Consider the following 18748-nt stretch of genomic DNA (forward strand, 5'->3'; position numbering starts at 1 on the left):
ATTCCTAGGTTGAAACCTCAGTTTTCAACAATTTAACTGGAAATAAGTTGTTCTCAACAATCTTTTACCCATAAATATATATATATATATATATACACACACGCGCGCGTACGCAATCTTGATGAAGATATAAATCAACTTTATAAAGAAAAAATACAACATATCACAAAATCTAAAAACTTTGGTTGACAAATGAGGAAAATAATCTTCTACGAAATTTGTCATCTTCTAGTTAATGTCACTGAAAATGTTTTAGCATCAGACATGTTGCAGAGAATAAGAAGACACACCAACAGATAGGTACAACACATAACTAACATATAAGAAACTAATCTAAAGGCAAATCAACACAACATATAACATATTATAGAAATAACCGTAGAGCTAATTCAATGAACACTTAGGTTCTTTTTAAGTATATGCCTATTAGTGGTAACTTAGGCTCTCCTAAGTGTGTGTGAGACTTCCTCTCGCTTGAAATTATATTTCCTTCTTCTCTTTGTGAACTTCCTTCACTCGAGTAACTTAGACTCCCTTAAGCATGTGAAACTCCCTCTCACTTAAAATTATCATTCCTTTTCCTATTTGTGAACTTCTTTCACTCGAGTAACTTAAGACTCCCCTTAAGTGAATAAGAACTTCATTCCCAAGAACGAACCTTGGGATCTCTTAAGGATGAGAACTCCTCAAGTTAATCAGCTTTAGGCTCCCCCTAAAACAATGCAGTAAGTTCTGAATGAATACAATCTTCAATGAACTACTCACAAGAACAATAACCACATACACAAAAGAACATTTGTTTCAAACACAAGATTTCTGTTGAATTCACAAGAACAAGCAATACAACATGTGCAGAAACCCACAACAAATGCTTCATGAGCTTAAATAAGACAAGGAAGTAAAGAAAATATCCACATAATAAATCAATTGAGTTGTGAAAAAAGCAAACATCCTAGCGAATCAAATATGTAAAATAATGCAAATATGAGCACTCTATAACATGTTCTAGGACTACGAAGATAACAGTTCAGCAACAAACTAAGAAACTTAAACAAATATATTTAATCAATTAATAAATCACTAATACAAAATTTAACGGTTTTGGATTTTGATAGATTGTACACCTCCTAATCAAAATAAAAGGACATTTTCAAATATAACAAAAAAAAAAAAAAATGAAACTATTTACACAATATAACAAAATCTATCAAATTCTATATGACTAATTCAAATATTTTATTTTTTTTTATTTTACTATATTTTGTATGGACATTTCTAAAATAAAATAAATTAAAATATTTATGAGATAACAAAATTTTAGATTTTATCAATGATAGAAACTGATAGACATCTATTACTATCTATCAATGTTACTGATAGAATTCTATAAATATCTATCAATATTTATTATTGATAGAATTTGAAAATTTATATATGTCGTAAAACAACATACAAATTTACTATTTTTTACGATTTTTCTATTTTATAAATAGGTTTTTCTTTTCTTTTCTCAACATAAATTAGAATTTTCTAATTCTTTTAATATGAGTTTAATGATTTTTTTTATTTGACCTTTTTATCCACCGAATTACGCACCATTTTATTTATTTTCTTGGATAGCTATTTGACATTTTCTGAAGTAAAATTTATAAACACTACTCTAAGTATGATTATTTTGTAATCTATTTGAACCTTTGTTTGGGATTTTAAACTATTTTTAAACCTTTATTTTTGTTTTTAAAATTTTAAATAAGAATTATAGTATTTGTAAGGAATGCAAAAGTCATAGCAAATATGAATGAAATTACGAAGGAACCAATATAAATTTATTAAACATTAAATTAAGAACATAATCCTTATCAAATGGAATCTTAAAAATAGATTTGAAGAACAAAAGCTAAGAGGGTTCATATACAATAAACCTTCCATTAATAATAATAGCACAACAGAAAATAGTCCTTTGGAACCTTGAGATTGAGAGTTATATTAAAATAGAGTGATCGATAATTTAAAGGGAAAAAAATAGCTCCTTGTCAATGTATACATTGCACAACTTATTTCCACTTATCTATATGTTGTGAGCCAACTAACAATAAGATCTATTTTGACTTTAAACATTATTTAACCAATATCATTAATTGTTAATGTACTTATCTAAGTATCTTCCGTTTCTAAAAATTTAATGCTTTGAATTCTTTATAAGTAAAAAAAAATATTTTTGAGGAAAATAATATTTTGAATGGGTGCCCTTTTGATTTTAGTTTTTGAAACTGAAGTCTATAGCCACATTTTTAACCTCTAGTTTTTTGCTCTACTATCAAATTGTTATGGATGTTTTTAAAAACCGCCAAAGTTTTGGAAACTAGAAAATAAAAAGTATACAAAAGCAAAGTGGATTCTTTTCAAGGACACATCAACAATGACAAAAATAAATAGGAAAGAGAAGAAACTGTCATTAAAGCTAATTTTACGCATTTTGAGCAGCAAAAATGGTTTTTTTTCCTCTCGAAAATTATAACAATTTTTTGCTTCACTAATTTATGATTGCAAATTAGAGTGATCAAAAGTAGTCAAAATGAGAAAAAAAAGGTGCAATTCTGGTGGAAAACAAAAACTTTTGAACTTTTAGACTATAATAAATGATTAGTTTTTTTGTGTCAACAATTAATAACTGGAACTGGCAGCCATTAAAGAGTGACTACGTATAAAGCTTTAAACCAAAGGATCGTAAGGTAGATGAACAAAATTTAAAGATAATATAATTTATGAGAATTTAATAATTCAATTGAAAAAACTAATAGTTTAACAACGCTTTCACCATTTAAAAAAGATACCGTTTTGCATTGGCGTGCGTTCCTCATTGTGTTTCATCTTAAAATCCCAACTTTACGATCTATTTTAAACTCTCCGCCCTCATCCACGGATCTGATCTTCAAGTCTCCAAATGCTTCTTCCTCCACCGTTGGATTTCGCATAGACAGAAACAAAACTTCTATTTTGTCTTCATGCCCTTTCTTCTGCCTGTCTGTCTTTTTCCCCAAACAAACATATTTCTTTTTTTTTTTTTTTTTAAAAAAAAATAAAATTAATTTTTAAAATAAAAATGATGGAATAGAATCGGTCCTCCTCCATTTTTTTTTTTAAATTTATATTTTCTTTCTTTAGCGTTGACTTGGTGACACAATAGATCCTTTCCATGGTTAAAAGGTTAGTTCTCCTTTTTCCTCTCAACTAATTCTTTTTTCTTTTCTAATTTCTACTTATCCTTTTATTTTATTATTTATTATTATATATGTTTTGAAAGAATTTATTTCATGTACCATCAGATATATGTTTTTAGGTTTTTTCTTACATACTCAATTTACGTGAGTTGGATATGCTTATTCAATTTAATATTTCAGAGTGTGGGGGTCTGATTTTTTTTCTTTTATAGAATATTTAGTGTACTGAAAAGTGTTAAAAAAGAGTAAAAGAACATTTAAGTTACAAATTTAGTCCATAAGCTTTTAAATATGTCTTATAAATTATTAAAGTTTTAAAACGATAATTTTGTATTTAGTAGATACATAAAATATTCTTTTAAAAAATATCAGATAACTATCTGTTACGGCAATTTAAAAAAAAAAAAGAGAAATGGTAAGAGTATTTTATGGTTTGCGATTGAAATTGTGAGGGAACAACCATGGCGTAAATTCAGCTTTATTCCGAAGCGGTGAGAGAAAAAACCTTAAAGAGAAAGAAGTAGAAGGATTTTTGCAGTTTAAGAAACATTTAAGAGGTGGAAAATGTAAAAGGAAAAAGGCTTAGAATTGAAAAGAAACTAGAAAAGAAGAAAAAAAAGAAAAAGAAAATAGGACAAAGACAAGTAGGATGGCCTAATCCAATCCCAATAATTCGACAAAAGATATTTTTTGCTTTTTCAAAATTTCGATATGATATAATTCATACAGACTACAAACAAAACAACAGATGAATTTTTATTTTTGTATGAGGAGAGAATGAAAAAATTCATATATATAAGTAATGATAATTTAAATTAAAAAAGAAGAAAGAATTATATGAATTCGGCATATCTATTCCCAGGTAAATAGATGAATTCAACAGACTTGATGAGATCCAGATGAATTAACAATTCCTTCTAATTATAAAATAATTTTAGTTTTACTAAAAATTTTCAAATAAAGAGCTTACCATATCAACGTTTGGAATGTTGAATCTTTTTGTAACTTCTTCTTGTAACGCCGCCCCTCCATTTCCGGCGTCCTCCAATCCCGGAATCTTCTTCCCTTCCCCCGCCACTGCCATTACTTCCGATTATTCCAATCCCTATTTCCATTACTGTAAGGAGCGTCACATCAATTCTTTTCATCACTCTCTTTACTTTTATCCTACTACTTCTTCTTCTTCTTCTTCTTCTTCTTCTTCTTCTACTACTACTTCTTCTTGTCTTCTCCGTCCTCCCTTTGCGGGATCTTTCCTCTCCTCATCCCTCTCCACCTTTTCTTCCTCGCTTACCAGAATCAGGGGCGGCGACGGCGACGGCGACGGCCGGCGGGATAAGAACTTTTCCATGGGTGGTTTCACGGATGTAGCCGCATTGGATTCATCGGCTGCTCGGAAGATTCCTCGACTGAATGCTGCTGTCCTTGGGGAGTCTCCTGCTACCGAAGATGACCAGCTCATTTTACCCAGCGATCAATTCTCTTCCAACGCTAATATTTCCTCCTACCATCAGGTTTGGTCTCGCTTCATGTATTTGTTTGGAATCTGGATTAGATTGGATCATTTTCTTTTCAAATTCTATTATGTTTCTTCATCAGTATTTGGAGATGTACAAAAGGTCCATTGAGGATCCTGCTGGATTTTGGTCCGACATTGCGTCTTCAGAGTTCTTCTGGAAACAGAAATGGGATCAGCAAGTGTATTCTGAGAATCTTGATGTGCGAAAAGGGGAAATCAAGATAGAGGTGAGGCTAAACTCTGATGATCTTTGACCTCTCACTATTTATCTTTCCTTGTATCTTTATCATTAAATCTAAACGATCACTCATCTTACTTTCTTCTTTTAATGATTTCTCTATTCTGAGCAGTGGTTTAAAGGTGGAATCACCAACATTTGTTATAACTGCCTTGATAGAAATATCGAGGCTGGACTTGGGGAAAAGATTGCTCTTTATTGGGAAGGAAATGAGCCTGGTTTTGATGGCACCTTAACTTACATTGAGCTTCTACACAAAGTTTGTCAGGTTGTTGTTGCACCTTCTTAAATAAATTCTATGTTTTTGTTTCACTACTTCTTCCTGTAACCTGTGTTAGATTTCTGAAGTAGAATAAACCCAGTCATTTTTTATGGTTGTTTTGATCTGACTTTGACCTTATCCACCTGTTAAAGCTAGCAAACTTCTTGAAAGATAATGGGGTCAGAAAAGGTGATGCTGTTGTAATTTATATGCCTATGCTAATGGAGCTTCCTATTGCTATGCTTGCTTGTGCTCGAATTGGTGCTGTTCATTCGGTATTGATCAACTTTACTCCTTGTCCTCCTACCTGAGATTTTCTTTCATTATAGTCTATCAATTGCTTTTCATTTATATTAGAAAATTTATTCTTTCAGGTTGTTTTTGCGGGGTTTTCTTCAGAATCCCTCGCTCAAAGAATCATAGATTGCAAACCAAAAATTGTGATTACTTGCAATGCTGTTAAACGGGGTTCTAAAGCTATCCACCTTAAAGACATTGTAGATGCTGCTCTCATAGACTCAGCACAAAATGGAGTCTCTGTAGGTGGGGAACTTTTGAAGTTGATTTTTGTTATTATGACTATTTTACTGTGTTTATTTGGTCTTTAAGAACCTTATTTCACAATAAGCATTTCTTTATCGGAATTTTAATATTCCGCTTTCTTATGCAGACATTGGGTCCATTCTTTGGTACTAGGAAGTTTGAAGCTAGTAATAGGAAATAAGACCGTTCTTATTCTTATTAAATTAATTTAAGAAAAAAGGGTTGTGAAAATTTCCTGAATATTACACTTTTTTGACATAATTGGTTGTTATTAGCTAGAATAGAATTGGGGCAACTGTTGTCTTTGGAGCTTTTCACTTCCAGTTGAAACGGATTTCAAACTTCCAACACCTTTCTTTTTATAAGAAATATCAAGAATATAAATTCACCAAAAAGAAGCTACAGAATTTTTCCCTTTTTTTTTTTCTGTTGTTTATCTGCTAGATAATCTAGCTATTCTGCATTTTTCCTCTCTTCCTTTTAATCTCTTTGATCTCTTCGACTTCTTCTGCAGCAACATGCCTTTGCTATGAGAATGAGTCAGCACTAAATAGAGAATCTACTAAATGGAAGGAAGGGAGGGATATATGGTGGCAGGTTTGTATATCCTACCTCATGCTAATGAATTTTCATTAATATTAAATGACTTGTATTCAATGTCCACTTGCTTCCTGCTGATATATGTAAGCTGCATGCCATCAACTTAGACATACAAGCGTATTTTTCTCTTAATGCTCTTCCTGTCACATAAAATACGAAACATTATCTCATAAGATATTGAATCTAGTGAGAATTGTATATTTTGTCCTACATTTCTTGAGACATTAAGGGGATTTCTTGTTGGGCTCTTATTTTTGCATGAATTTCACAAGTTTCTTAAAAAGACCTGTAAATTTGTATTTTATATGTTTGGGTTGCAACGCTGAAACTATTTTTGTAGAGCTGTTAAGGATTGGTCTTGGTTTCTAATAAATTCAGGATGTTGTGCCTACATATCCAACCACATGTACGGTGGAGTGGGTAGACGCAGAGTTTCCACTTTTCCTGCTTTATACTAGTGGGAGTACTGGAAAGCCAAAGGTAAACCTTTTTTATCATTTAGTGTTTCCTTTCTACTTTGCACTGGAAAAATTATAATATAAGTTTTGAAGGGTGTTCTTCATACAACTGGAGGATACATGGTATATACTGCAACAACATTCAAGTATGCATTTGATTACAAACCATCTGACGTGTACTGGTATTGCCGAAACTAAGATGAACCTTAACCTCCTTTAACATACATCTATGCTTATGGTTTCACGAATATCCTTCTTCTGATTTTAGGTGTACAGCTGACTGTGGCTGGATCACTGGGCACAGCTATGTCACGTACGGGCCTTTGCTAAATGGAGCTAGTGTTGTTGTCTTTGAAGGGGTAAAAGATCGACAATTTCAATATTCTTTGGCCTTTGATATTTTAGAAGAGAAAAATCCATCCGTAATCAAATTAATTGACAAAAGGTTTTTTGGCCTTTGTTCATTTGGAGTAATTAATAAATGATCGGTGATCTTTGATCTTGACTGTGTTTTTCTGATGGATGTCGATATTTGAAAACTTACTGATTTAGTTTATAAGGGACTCAAGATGTAAAAACCCAATAAATTATTAGCACGATCTATATTGTTGTAGTTCTTTAGTGAACTTAAAAGATAAGAAACTAAGGAGTTTTGAAGATAAGATAGGCAGTGACAATGAACTATCGGAAAGTAATTCTATAGGCTTCTTGTGGTACTTCTGAAATTGGCTAATACTTCTCCTTTAGATGGTTGGATAATTATTTTATTTATTTATGTATTTATTTTTTGCAAAGAAAACAAAACAACTAATTGGATATTATTTTAAGTATGTATGTATTTCAAGGGCCTTTGTTCGGACAAGTATGTTCTAATGACGATAATGATAATTGGTAAGAAAGGAAGAGTAATTTTCTTCTCCATTCATGCATTATATGCATGTGGGTTGAATATTCATATTAGAGAGTATATGCAATATGAAATAGGAACTCAAAATGTTATGTGGGTTCCAAGAGCCAGAGAAGCTCAAACAGAAGAAGAAATCTGCCTTAAAATTTTGAAACACAACTTATTTAATTCAACAAATGATTCACAAACACTATGCGCAGAATCTAAGACAACTTTGTTCATGTCAGAACCTCTGGGTAGTGTTCGGTTTTTGGGACTTTGGGAAGTATCATATATTTCTTTCTTTCGAAGAATTTTAAGAAGCCTCAGTTTCACTTTGAGTGTTCAGAGTTGATGAGCCAATATATTTAACAACACATTCATCTAGTTTGTATGCTTGTTTCTACTTACTATTAGCTAGCATTACATATTCTGTGTACCCACTGAAATTTGAAGTCTTGACGAAAAAACTGCTTTCTGGTTGCAGGCTCCAAATTATCCTGATCCTGGACGCTGTTGGGACATAGTTGATAAGTATAAGGTGACAATATTCTATACTGCTCCAACATTGGTACGGTCCCTCATGCGTGAAGGGAATGAGGTGTGTTGTGAATCTAATCTTATATTCATAAATTTGTTGGTGGAATCAATTTCAAAATTGGTTCACTTATCATAACGGTTGAGTTTAGTTGATAAAACCTTGGTCAACAGTTTGTATCCTATTCCATTGTGAATGAGTCTGCCTCGTGATCTTCATTACATATTTACATAAATGGTATGCTGACTCAAAATTTTCTCTTCCAGCATGTTACTCGCTACTCGAGAAAATCCTTACGAGTTCTTGGAAGTGTGGGTGAGCCCATCAATCCCAGTGCATGGAGGTCTGAATATGAACCGTGTTACCTGAATATTTTATGCTGATTCCAAGAAAAATGAAAGAAAAAGAATTATCAGCCAAAGGCTCAAATTCCTTTCGATTATAAGATGTATATAAATTCATATTGATTTCTTGTAGGTGGTTCTTCAATGTGGTTGGAGAGTCGAGGTGTCCTATATCAGACACTTGGTGGCAAACTGAAACTGGTGGCTTCATGGTATATTTTCTTTCAATAACAAACAACTTCATGGTATTATTTTTTGATAAGCCACTTGATAAAAATTGGCTTCATGGTATTTTGGTTTCATTTACTTTCCATATGGTATAAAGAGGAGAAAAGCATTTCCTATAGGGCCATTATACCCATGTTTGTTACCTGAGTGTCAACTTTTTAAGAACTGGTTAATAATTATTCATGGATAAAAGTAGCTGAGTTGAGTTAATACCTGAAGTTAATAATTTCTTTTCAATAATAATTAAATGTGAAAAATTAATATTCTTCTCTGTTTCAAATATTTGTATTACATTTAATTAATTAGTCAATTAAGAAACTAATTAGATTAAATTAGGACTTGTTTCTTATCCAACAAAATATTAAATAATAGGACTTCCTCCCTAGAAGCTGAAGGTTTAATCCCTCATCTTTACAATTGTTGTACTAAAAAAAGACTTCAAATCAGCTAATAAAAGACTTCAAATTGTTGGTTTATGTTGGGGAAGACATAAACTGACTCACTATGCTCACAGTCACAAAATAGGCAATGTCAGGTTGTGCCACTGTTAAATAGTTCAACTTTTCAATTAATCTTCTATATCTCTTAGAATCTTTAAATAATTCTCCTTCCTTAGCAAGTTGCAAACTTGGTATCATTGGAGTACTACATGATTTGACTCTTAGTTTACCTGTCTCAGACAACAAATCAAACACATTTTTGTTGGGACAGATAAATACCTTTCTTGCTACTCATTACTTCAATACTCTAGAAATACTTCAATTGCTCCAAATCTTGGGTATGAAATTGACCCTAGAGGAAAGTTTTGAGAGAAGGTATACCTGACACATCATTTCTAGTGATAACTATATCATCAACATATATAACAAGCAAATTAATACCACTGTCAGATCGTCAACAGAATATAGAATGATCAGATGTACTTTTCTTCATACCAAAATATTCAGAGTGCTTGACTAAACTTACCATCATGCAAGAGGACTTTGTTTTATCCCATGCAAAGACTTCTGAAGACCACATACCTTATCACTCTCCTCCCAAGCAACACACCCAAGTGGTTTTTCCATATAAACTTCTTCCTAAAGATCACCATGAAGAAAAACATTTTTAATGTCGAGTTGATACATGGGTCAACTGTGAGTAGTAGCCATAGAAAGAAATAGTTGAATGGAAGTTTGCAACATGAAAGAATGTATCAGAAAAATCAATCCCAGATTTGGGCATAACCTTTGACAACAAGACGAGCTTTCAACCAAGCCACTGTCCATCAGGATTGGCCTTTATAGCACACCCATTTACACCCGATTCCCTTCTTTTCAGCCAGACGCGAAACCAGACCCCAAGTACCATTATCATCTAGAGCTGTCATCTCCTCAATCATTGCACTACGCCACCCAAGATGAGATAAAGCTTCACGAACAGAGTTAGGGATAGAGGTGGAATCAAGAGATGTAATAAAAGAATATGTGGGAGAGGACAATTGAGTATACGACACAAATGAAGAAATAGGATAAGTACAAGTGCATTTACCTTTCCAAAGGGCAATAGGAAGATCATCATTGGGTCTTGGATCAGATGGCGAAGAAGTTTGGTGGAGGACATGATTCTAAAGGTTATTGTGGAGGATGCCTGGAGTAGACACTACGAACATGTGGGCTGGAGGGAAGGGACACATGAAGGTGGAGGAAAGGGTGATGTGGGAGAGATAATCTTGTAGAGAAAAAGAATCGTCATCCTCCCCCCGACTCGAACTGGACAATGGTTGACTAAAGGGTAGAGTTTCAGAAAATGTAACATCAGGAGATACAAGATACCTGTTTAGAGTAGGACAATAGCAACGATACCCCTTTTGAACACATGAGTAGCCTAAGAACATGTATTTCAAGGACTTTGGATCTTAGTACGATGAAGACGAACATCCCGAACAAAACAAACACAACATAAGATCTTAGGGGCCATGGGAAACAAAGATTGAGCAGGAAAGAGGACACAATGAGGAATCTCACCATTGACGACAGAGGAAGGTATTCGATTAATTAGGAAGCAAGCAGTTGAAACAACATTGGATCAAAAGGGCTTCAGAACATGCCATCCGAAATGATAAAGCATGGGTTGTTTCAAGTAGGTGCCGATTCTTTCTTTCAATGACTCCATTTTGAGATAGAGTGTCTGCACAAGAGGATTGATGAATGATGCCATAATCACGTAAGCAAGACCAAGTACATAAGAGAAATATTCACTAGCATTATCGGTGCACAAGGTATTAAGAGACATTAAATTGAGTTTGAATTTCAGCATGAAAAGCACAAAAGTGAGACAACAACTCAGAACAATTTTTCACTAAATATAGCCCAGTTACACGAGAGTAATTTATTAAACCACCAATTCACCCAAAAACTTAAGGGGGTGGTTAAAGAAAAATTTAATTATATATCACTAACACTCCCCCTCACTTGTGGGCTTGAAATGTTTGAAAGGCCAAACAAGTGGAATTAATTTTAATTGGGGAGGAAACGACAATGCAGAAGCTTGAACACAGGACCTTCCTGGACCACCTGCTCTGATAGCATATTAAACCACCAATTCACCCAAAAGCTTAAGCCGGTGGTTGAAGGCAAATTTAATTATATATCCTAATAGTAATTATCAACAAAAGTAACAAAATAACGGAAACCTATTTGAAACACAACTAGACAAGGCCCCAAATATCGAAATGAACTAATTTAAAAGGAGCATTGGCTCGTTTATGGACTCTAGGACTAGAACTAATGAAATGAAATTTAGCAATTGACACAAATCACAATTCAAAGAGGACAAGAAATGAAATTCTGGACAGTTTCTTCAACCCGAACAAAGATGGAAGACACAAAATACAATGAGCATTAAACTGAGATGTAATGCTTGAGCAAATTACAACTTTCGATATCGGGTGGTCAAAAACATAAAGGCCTCCTGACTCATGTTCTCTACCAATAATTTTTCATCATATGAATCTGAAACAAGCAATAACTAGGAAAAAACTAGACAAAACAGTTAAGATCACGTGTAAGTTGACTAAAAGAAATTAAATTGAAGGACAATTGAGGCAAGTCTAATACAGAGGACAAAGAAAGGGATGGTGAGAGTAATGGTGCCAGATCCAAGCTTAGAGGAGGATGATTCATCTGCCTAGGTGACAAATGAGATGAGATGGGACAAAGGTGTAGAAAATAAGTTAGCATTGCCTGTCATATAAACGGTGGCACCAGGGTCAATGATCCATTTGGTGGATGATGTAAGAAGACATTTCGTAATACTTGGCTCAACAACGGTGGCAATAGAACTCGATGAGGAAGATGCTTGCAAGGATTCCTGGAATACTTGAAACTTAGCAAAGTTGCCAGCATAGATAGTAACAGATTGCTCACCCATATCATTGGTGGAAGCTATTTGAGTATAAAGAGATCATTAAGTCTTATACAATAACTTTCGACAATCACGTTTTAGATGTCCTGGCTTATGGCAATAGTAACAAACAATCTCTTGAGAGTCGGATTTTCAAATATTAGAACTAGGGTTCTGAAAATTGTTAGGCACCCCTGAAGGACCCCGAGGTTTATTATTATTCTTGCTGATTAGGGCACTACTTGGTTGAGAAGCAAGTGAACTAGATTGGAAACTCTCGATACGAAAACAACTTTGGAGAATATTCCTATTTTAGCCTACCTATTCACATGTTTGAAATTTACCAAAAATTTCTTGAACGAAAATGATAATAATAATAATAACAATCTCAAACCATTAATCTTGAACGAAAATGATAATGATGACAATAACAATAACAATAATAATTGAAACTAAGCCTTAATTTATGTTAATTCCATTAATAGTTGTCTTCTTTCGATTTACTTTTAAGCTCGATGCACTTCCAAATAAATTAAGAATATTGTAGTGTTGAAGTATCGATATAACTAAATTTATCGTAACCAATACGTAAGTTTTAAATCACTAATTGACCTAAAAGTTTAAGCTTGTGAGTAAAGGAATTTTATTATATATCATCTAACATTTCCCTTCACTTGTGGGCTTGACATTTGAAGTGTCTAACAAGTGGAAATAAATATTAATTAGGGAGGAAACAACAATGCATGAATTTGAATATAGAACCTTCTGAACCAACCTACTATGATACTTTCTTAAACCATCGATTGACCCAAAAGCTTAAGCTCGTGGATGAAGATAAATTTAATTGTATATCATTTAACAATAAGCGTTTAGGATGATTGATGATCTAAAATGGTACCATAGCGAGTCTTGTATTCAAATCCTTGTCATACTCGTATCATTTCTTTTCCAATTGCTGTTGATTTCTAGTTGGGGTTTGCAAAATTTCAAACTCACAAATGTAGGGGATTGTTAAAGTATTTATTCAATTTAATTTACCAACTCATCAATTTAAGGTTTTGAAATGTTCAATGGTTTAACATAGAGACATTACCTAACTTATTTTTTCTCATCTTCGCTGAAAACCAAGATGTCCCTGTAACATGAGAGGATTGATAGAATTCTGATGGCTTGGTTTTTTAACCATGCTCCTAACCAATCACTAAATTAACTAAGGTAATCATTACATCAGAGTTTGCCACTTCAGAAACACCACATCTATAGAGCTTGCTCTGGACAATAATCTGCCAAGTATCTCAGCCAGTATCTCAGCCACTGGGAGAAAAAGGAATGGAGAAAGGGGTCTTCTTGCCTTAATCGTTTAAAGGCTTTATTTAATTCGTCTGCTTGGCCTTCCATCAAAAGAAAAGAAAATGGTGTATTTTTTACAGCTTTTGATTCAACTTCCATTTGAGCCAAAAAGTGTTTTTCTTCTGGACATTATCTACAAGCACGTGACATAAACAAAATAAGCATGTAATATGCTGCATCAGTCCTCTCTAACTTAGAGATGAGGAGTTTCATTCATGTTCATAGCAGACATCTTTCTACTGGTAAACTCTTAAATCACCAATTAACCAGAAAACTTAAAGTAGTGGGTAAGGGTAAACTTAATATAGTATCGAACACTCCCCCACTTGCATGCTTGAAATATGAAGAAGAGCCAAGAAAGTGGAAGTGTATATTAATTGGGGAGGAAATAACATTGCAGGGGCTTGCACTCTGGACATCTTGAACAAGCTGCTCTTCTTCCATCTTCAATCACCAATTAACCCAAAAACTTAAGCTAGTGGATAAGGATAAATTTAATATAATATCTAACAAAAGCTTAGGACCCTTTGGCTCATGGCTACAAGATCCTTGTAGCGATGGTTAAGAGGAATACACATATGGGGGAAGGATTGAGAGGGATACATATACACTTCAAGTGCATTTTGTGATATCATAAAGGCCTCCTTGGAAAGAAAATTTTGTGACAATTCTCTTTAACTATTGTTAACGGAGAATCCTTTTGTAATCACCATCAGCCTAACTATTGTTAACTGATTTTCATTTACTCTTTGCTGCCATTCTGTTTTTTACGTTTTGTATGGACAGATTAGATTATTTTATTTTGGCTTTGTTTTTGTGGCTTTTATGTTGTCCCTGTATTGGCTAATATGAGCCTAGAGTAAGGATTTTCTTTTATTTCCGTTTTATGGATATGATGAGGGCGCTAAGGGGTGTTAACCTAGTTGAGATGCCCCGGTGCGCTTGCTAATCCCCCCAATTGCTCATTGTATAATCCTCTTGTACATTGAGCTTTTGTCTCTCTATTTTTCAATACTAATGATAGTGAGACTTGTTTCCTTTTCAGAAAAATTACCATCAGCGTAATGGTTGTGGATCCTTTACATGGCATGTTTTCATGGAAAATTTCAATGACGTTCATAATAATAGTTTAACTAGTGGTGTTTATCAAACATGCCACAACTCTTTTCCTAAAATTTGCAAAGTTTTCTCAATTGCAGTTTTGTTCAATTCAATTCTTGGACATGTAGTTGACATTTCATTTTGTCTTCAAGGAGTAACCATATATATGTGTGTATGTGTATTTCTTGCAGATCACTCCATTGCCAGGTGCATGGCCTCAGAAGCCGGGTTCTGCTACTTTTCCCTTTTTTGGAGTTCAGGTATTCAAAGATACTTGAGCAGCTATCATAATCAACCTTTTTCAACATTTTGTTCATAATTGCCCCTCACGAATGATCATTCTTGCTTCATCAAACTTTCTTGGTGCAAATGTAGCCCGTACTGGTGGATGAAAAAGGGAATGAGATTGAAGGTGAATGCAGTGGATATCTATGCTTGAAAAGCTCATGGCCTTCAGCATTTAGAACTCTTTATAATGATCAAGAAAGATATGAAGTGACTTACTTCAAGCCATTCCCTGGGTATTACTTTACAGGCGATGGCTGCACCAGGTAAATCAAGGCGTTTGATCTTATGTTTGTTATGGTGCCCAGAAATTGTATCCTAGATTTGATATTGCTCACATTAAGAATGAATTCGTTTAAGATGATAACTATACCAAGTATGTCTCTATCTTCAAGGGATAAGGATGGATACTACTGGCTTACTGGAAGAGTTGATGATGTTATCAATGTCAGGTTAGTTAGTGTTCTCCCTCATATTTCTATGATATTATGCATAAGTCATTTAGTAGTTACAAATGTATATGCCTGTGGTACAAAATTTAATTTCTTGGCAAGTTATCATTGTCTCTTCTGAAGGAAGCTGCAATTTAGGTATGGATGTTACTTTTTTTTGCAGTGGGCATCGTATTGGCACTGCAGAAGTGGAATCTGCCCTTGTTTCACATCCCCAATGTGCAGAAGCTGCCGTAGTTGGTGTTGAGCATGAGGTAGGTTTGCTGGTTTTAGTATGTTAGTTTGTGAGTTTATGAGTATGACTGGTGAAAGCACCCCTTGTGATTGGTGCATTTGAAAATTTTGGATCTATTTAGTACAAATGCTTTCGGCCAGTATACATGATCATTTTATTCCGACGCTGCAGGTCAAAGGACAAGGCATTTATGCATTTGTGACTCTAGTGGATGGTGTTTCTTATAGTGAAGAGCTCCGGAAAAGCCTTATTCTCACTGTTAGAAAGCAGGTCAGTCTTGTATTTCGACACATGCTCTTATGATAATGATATATTACAAGATATTTCATTCCATGTTGCATAAATGCTCCTACTCTGTCATTGTCCTCTGGAAATTCCAAAATATTCCTTGTTCTAAAATTTGTGTGTGGTTTTTTTCTTTAACTGTACCACTTGATTTCACTTTTTTACGATGTTATTATTCTAGTCAAGGATAAATTGAACAAAGAGAAACATGATACCCAATAACCAACAATATCTCTTTACTCCCCCTTTCAACTCCCTTAAACACCCTCCTATTCCTTTGATCCCACGAAACCCACAAGACGAACACTAGAACACCAAAGAAACCAACCTCTTTCCCCGCAAGGTGGATTGTCATCCCTCTAACATCTCTACGACGAGCATACGACAAACCAAAAGTCTAAAGAAAATCATCCCAAACATGACTTGCTAGCTCACAATGCCAAAGAAGGTGATCCAAGTCTTCCTCTACCTTTCGACACAAAATATAACAAAAAGGACCAACTAACGAAGGCAAAGTCTTGGACAGCCTATCCAACGTATTGAGGTGGCCATGAAGAACCTGCCAATAAAAGAACCTGACCTTTCTAGGGACCTTAATCTTCCAAACCAAAGAAAAGACGGATTCACATGCAGGGGTAGGATTAACCAGACACTGAAAGAAAGACTTACACGATAATTTCTCTAAAGGGGAGGGACTCCAAACCCTCACATCTCTCTTTCCAAGACAGATAGAATGGCTCTCAAGAAAGGAAATGAGAACGGTCGCTTCCAACGTTTCCCTATCGGAAAGAGCATGATGGAACCTAAAGGAGAAAGAACAAGGGTTCCCATTCCGGACTAAAAAGTCCGCTACAAAATAATTTTTCAAAGATAAGTGATACAAACAGAGGTCTTCCCAGAAATACATCTCTCTTCCCTTCCCCACCACACACCAAACCCATGAAAGAAGATTAGGGAGCTCTTTCAAGACACCTTTCCCTTCACTGAATTTTTTAATTCTTTTTGGTAGATTTCTTTTAGGTTTCTTGTCGCTGTTATACACATTTTTGGTTTGATTAGGGAAAGGGGTATTGCTGAAATTAGAAAGGGAGTTGGGTTTCATTGTACTTTCAAGATACTTTGGGATTTTTTAATATTTTGTTCTCTCAATCGTACTACTTCAATTTCACTTGTTCTTATCCCTTAGAGTTCCTTTTGCCCCTAAATTTAGAATCTTACCATTTACATTAATATATTATGTATATCATATATACTTAGTGGAGTCTTTTCTAAGGACCTCTTATTTTCTCATTTCTTTCAATTTCTTCATTGTCATTCATAGACTTGAGAAATGTGCATTTGTATGATATCCGTTGATGTTCTGAGATTAAATATTTTACAACTTTCAGATAGGAGCTTTTGCAGCACCAGACAAAATCCATTGGGCACCTGGACTTCCAAAAACAAGGAGTGGAAAAATAATGAGGAGGATTCTGAGGAAAATAGCCTCCAAGCAGTTGGACGAACTTGGAGATACTAGCACGCTTGCCGACCCTGGTGTGGTCAATCAACTCATCGAGCTTGCTGATTGCTGAAGGTGAGTACCATAGCAGGTGACACGAGTTTTTTCTTGGCAATTGAGTGAGAGCATGTGGATAAACTAGATGTTAAACATATATTTCTGAACTTGCCCTGAGCAGAACCATTTTGTTGTGTCCTGGCAAGTCCACAAAGTACTTAAATAATGTTGAATCCCTCCCCCATTTTATAAATCTCAATATCAATCCTCATTTACACTATCAAAAGTGTCGACTTTATCTCACAATGCTACTTGTAGAGAATTCCTTTTGACTTGATGCCTCGATAACTTTATAGTCACTACTCTGGAAATGAAAAGTTTTACGAAACAATATTAATTTATTTCATATTAGTTATGTCGATTGTAGATGATTATATTAGAGATATATCATATTATGAAACATCTTCAAAACCTAAGGACATTGCTTTATGCATGCTAATGTCAGATAAATATCCTTGAGAAAAAGGAATGAAAAGAGTATTTTATTTTTCTATAAAAAAACTTTTAAAGAAGTTACGTGAGATAGTAGGGTTAATTGGAAAAGTAACGCATTAGAAAAAGAAAGAAAAGAAAAAAAAAAAAAAAGCAAAAACAAGGTCATGGGAAATTATTTAGTAAAAGGGTTTGTTACACTTTAATAGAATGTCTCGCATTTGACCAAAAAGAAAAGAAAAAAAAAAAGAAAAAGAAAAAAGAAACTCCAATTGTAAATGGAAGAGGAAATGAAAGGGATGATAGATGGATTTGAATGTATCTCTCAGTAGGTGTTTGTGTTTGGTTGTAGTTATTTTTGTGGAATTGAGTTAGTAGTTATTATAGGAGAATAATTATGAGAGTTGACCCAAATAATGAGATAAGAATTATAAGTTAACACAAATAGGATTTGAGAAATGTGAGATAAGATGGATGAAGTTTTTTATGCATTTGCTTTAATTGCACATTGGTTACCAAACATCCCTTAGTTGTACTAAAAGAAAGAAAGAAATACAATGAAAAAGCTGTCTCAAACTCATCAAAAGAATTAAAAGAAATTGATGTGACTAACAATTGACAAATTTTGATGAAGCATCAATGGATGTCACCTCCATATACATTTAGCGAGTTAATTGGATTTATAATGTACTATTATAAAAAGGTTTTAACTCATATAACCTAATACATAGGCTCAATTACATAAGTTTAAAATTACAATTTTTTTTACATAAGGGCACATTAAGTTTCAAATTAACACAAAATTAAGGCCTAAATAATCAAGACTATC

At 33.9% G+C, this 18748-nt stretch overlaps 1 protein-coding gene across 3 annotated transcripts; it reads left to right on the forward strand.

Moving 5' to 3' along the window:
• Nucleotides 1–3147: 3147 nt before the first annotated feature.
• Nucleotides 3148–17713, forward strand: LOC103491691 (acetyl-coenzyme A synthetase, chloroplastic/glyoxysomal). 3 transcript variants are annotated; one of them, XM_008451740.3, is made up of 19 exons: nucleotides 3148–3207; nucleotides 4519–4735; nucleotides 4821–4967; nucleotides 5091–5246; nucleotides 5393–5515; nucleotides 5615–5783; nucleotides 6298–6380; nucleotides 6762–6863; nucleotides 6935–7023; nucleotides 7110–7200; nucleotides 8215–8328; nucleotides 8532–8608; nucleotides 8743–8821; nucleotides 14864–14932; nucleotides 15048–15223; nucleotides 15353–15409; nucleotides 15573–15663; nucleotides 15816–15914; nucleotides 17318–17713. In XM_008451740.3, the coding sequence occupies exons 1-19, from the start codon at nucleotides 3197–3199 to the stop codon at nucleotides 17501–17503; spliced, it is 2136 nt and encodes a 711-aa protein (XP_008449962.1). In that variant the 5' UTR covers nucleotides 3148–3196; the 3' UTR covers nucleotides 17504–17713. The 3 variants fall into 3 exon arrangements, with proteins under 3 accessions (XP_008449962.1, XP_008449961.1, XP_050942889.1); XM_051086932.1 differs by lacking the exon at nucleotides 3148–3207 and adding an exon at nucleotides 4058–4083; XM_008451739.3 differs by lacking the exon at nucleotides 3148–3207 and having other exon boundaries at nucleotides 3961–4735.
• The last annotated feature ends 1035 nt before the right edge of the window (nucleotides 17714–18748 follow it).

The sequence above is a fragment of the Cucumis melo genome, chromosome 6, assembly GCF_025177605.1.
Source record: "Cucumis melo cultivar AY chromosome 6, USDA_Cmelo_AY_1.0, whole genome shotgun sequence".
NCBI lineage: Eukaryota > Viridiplantae > Streptophyta > Magnoliopsida > Cucurbitales > Cucurbitaceae > Cucumis > Cucumis melo.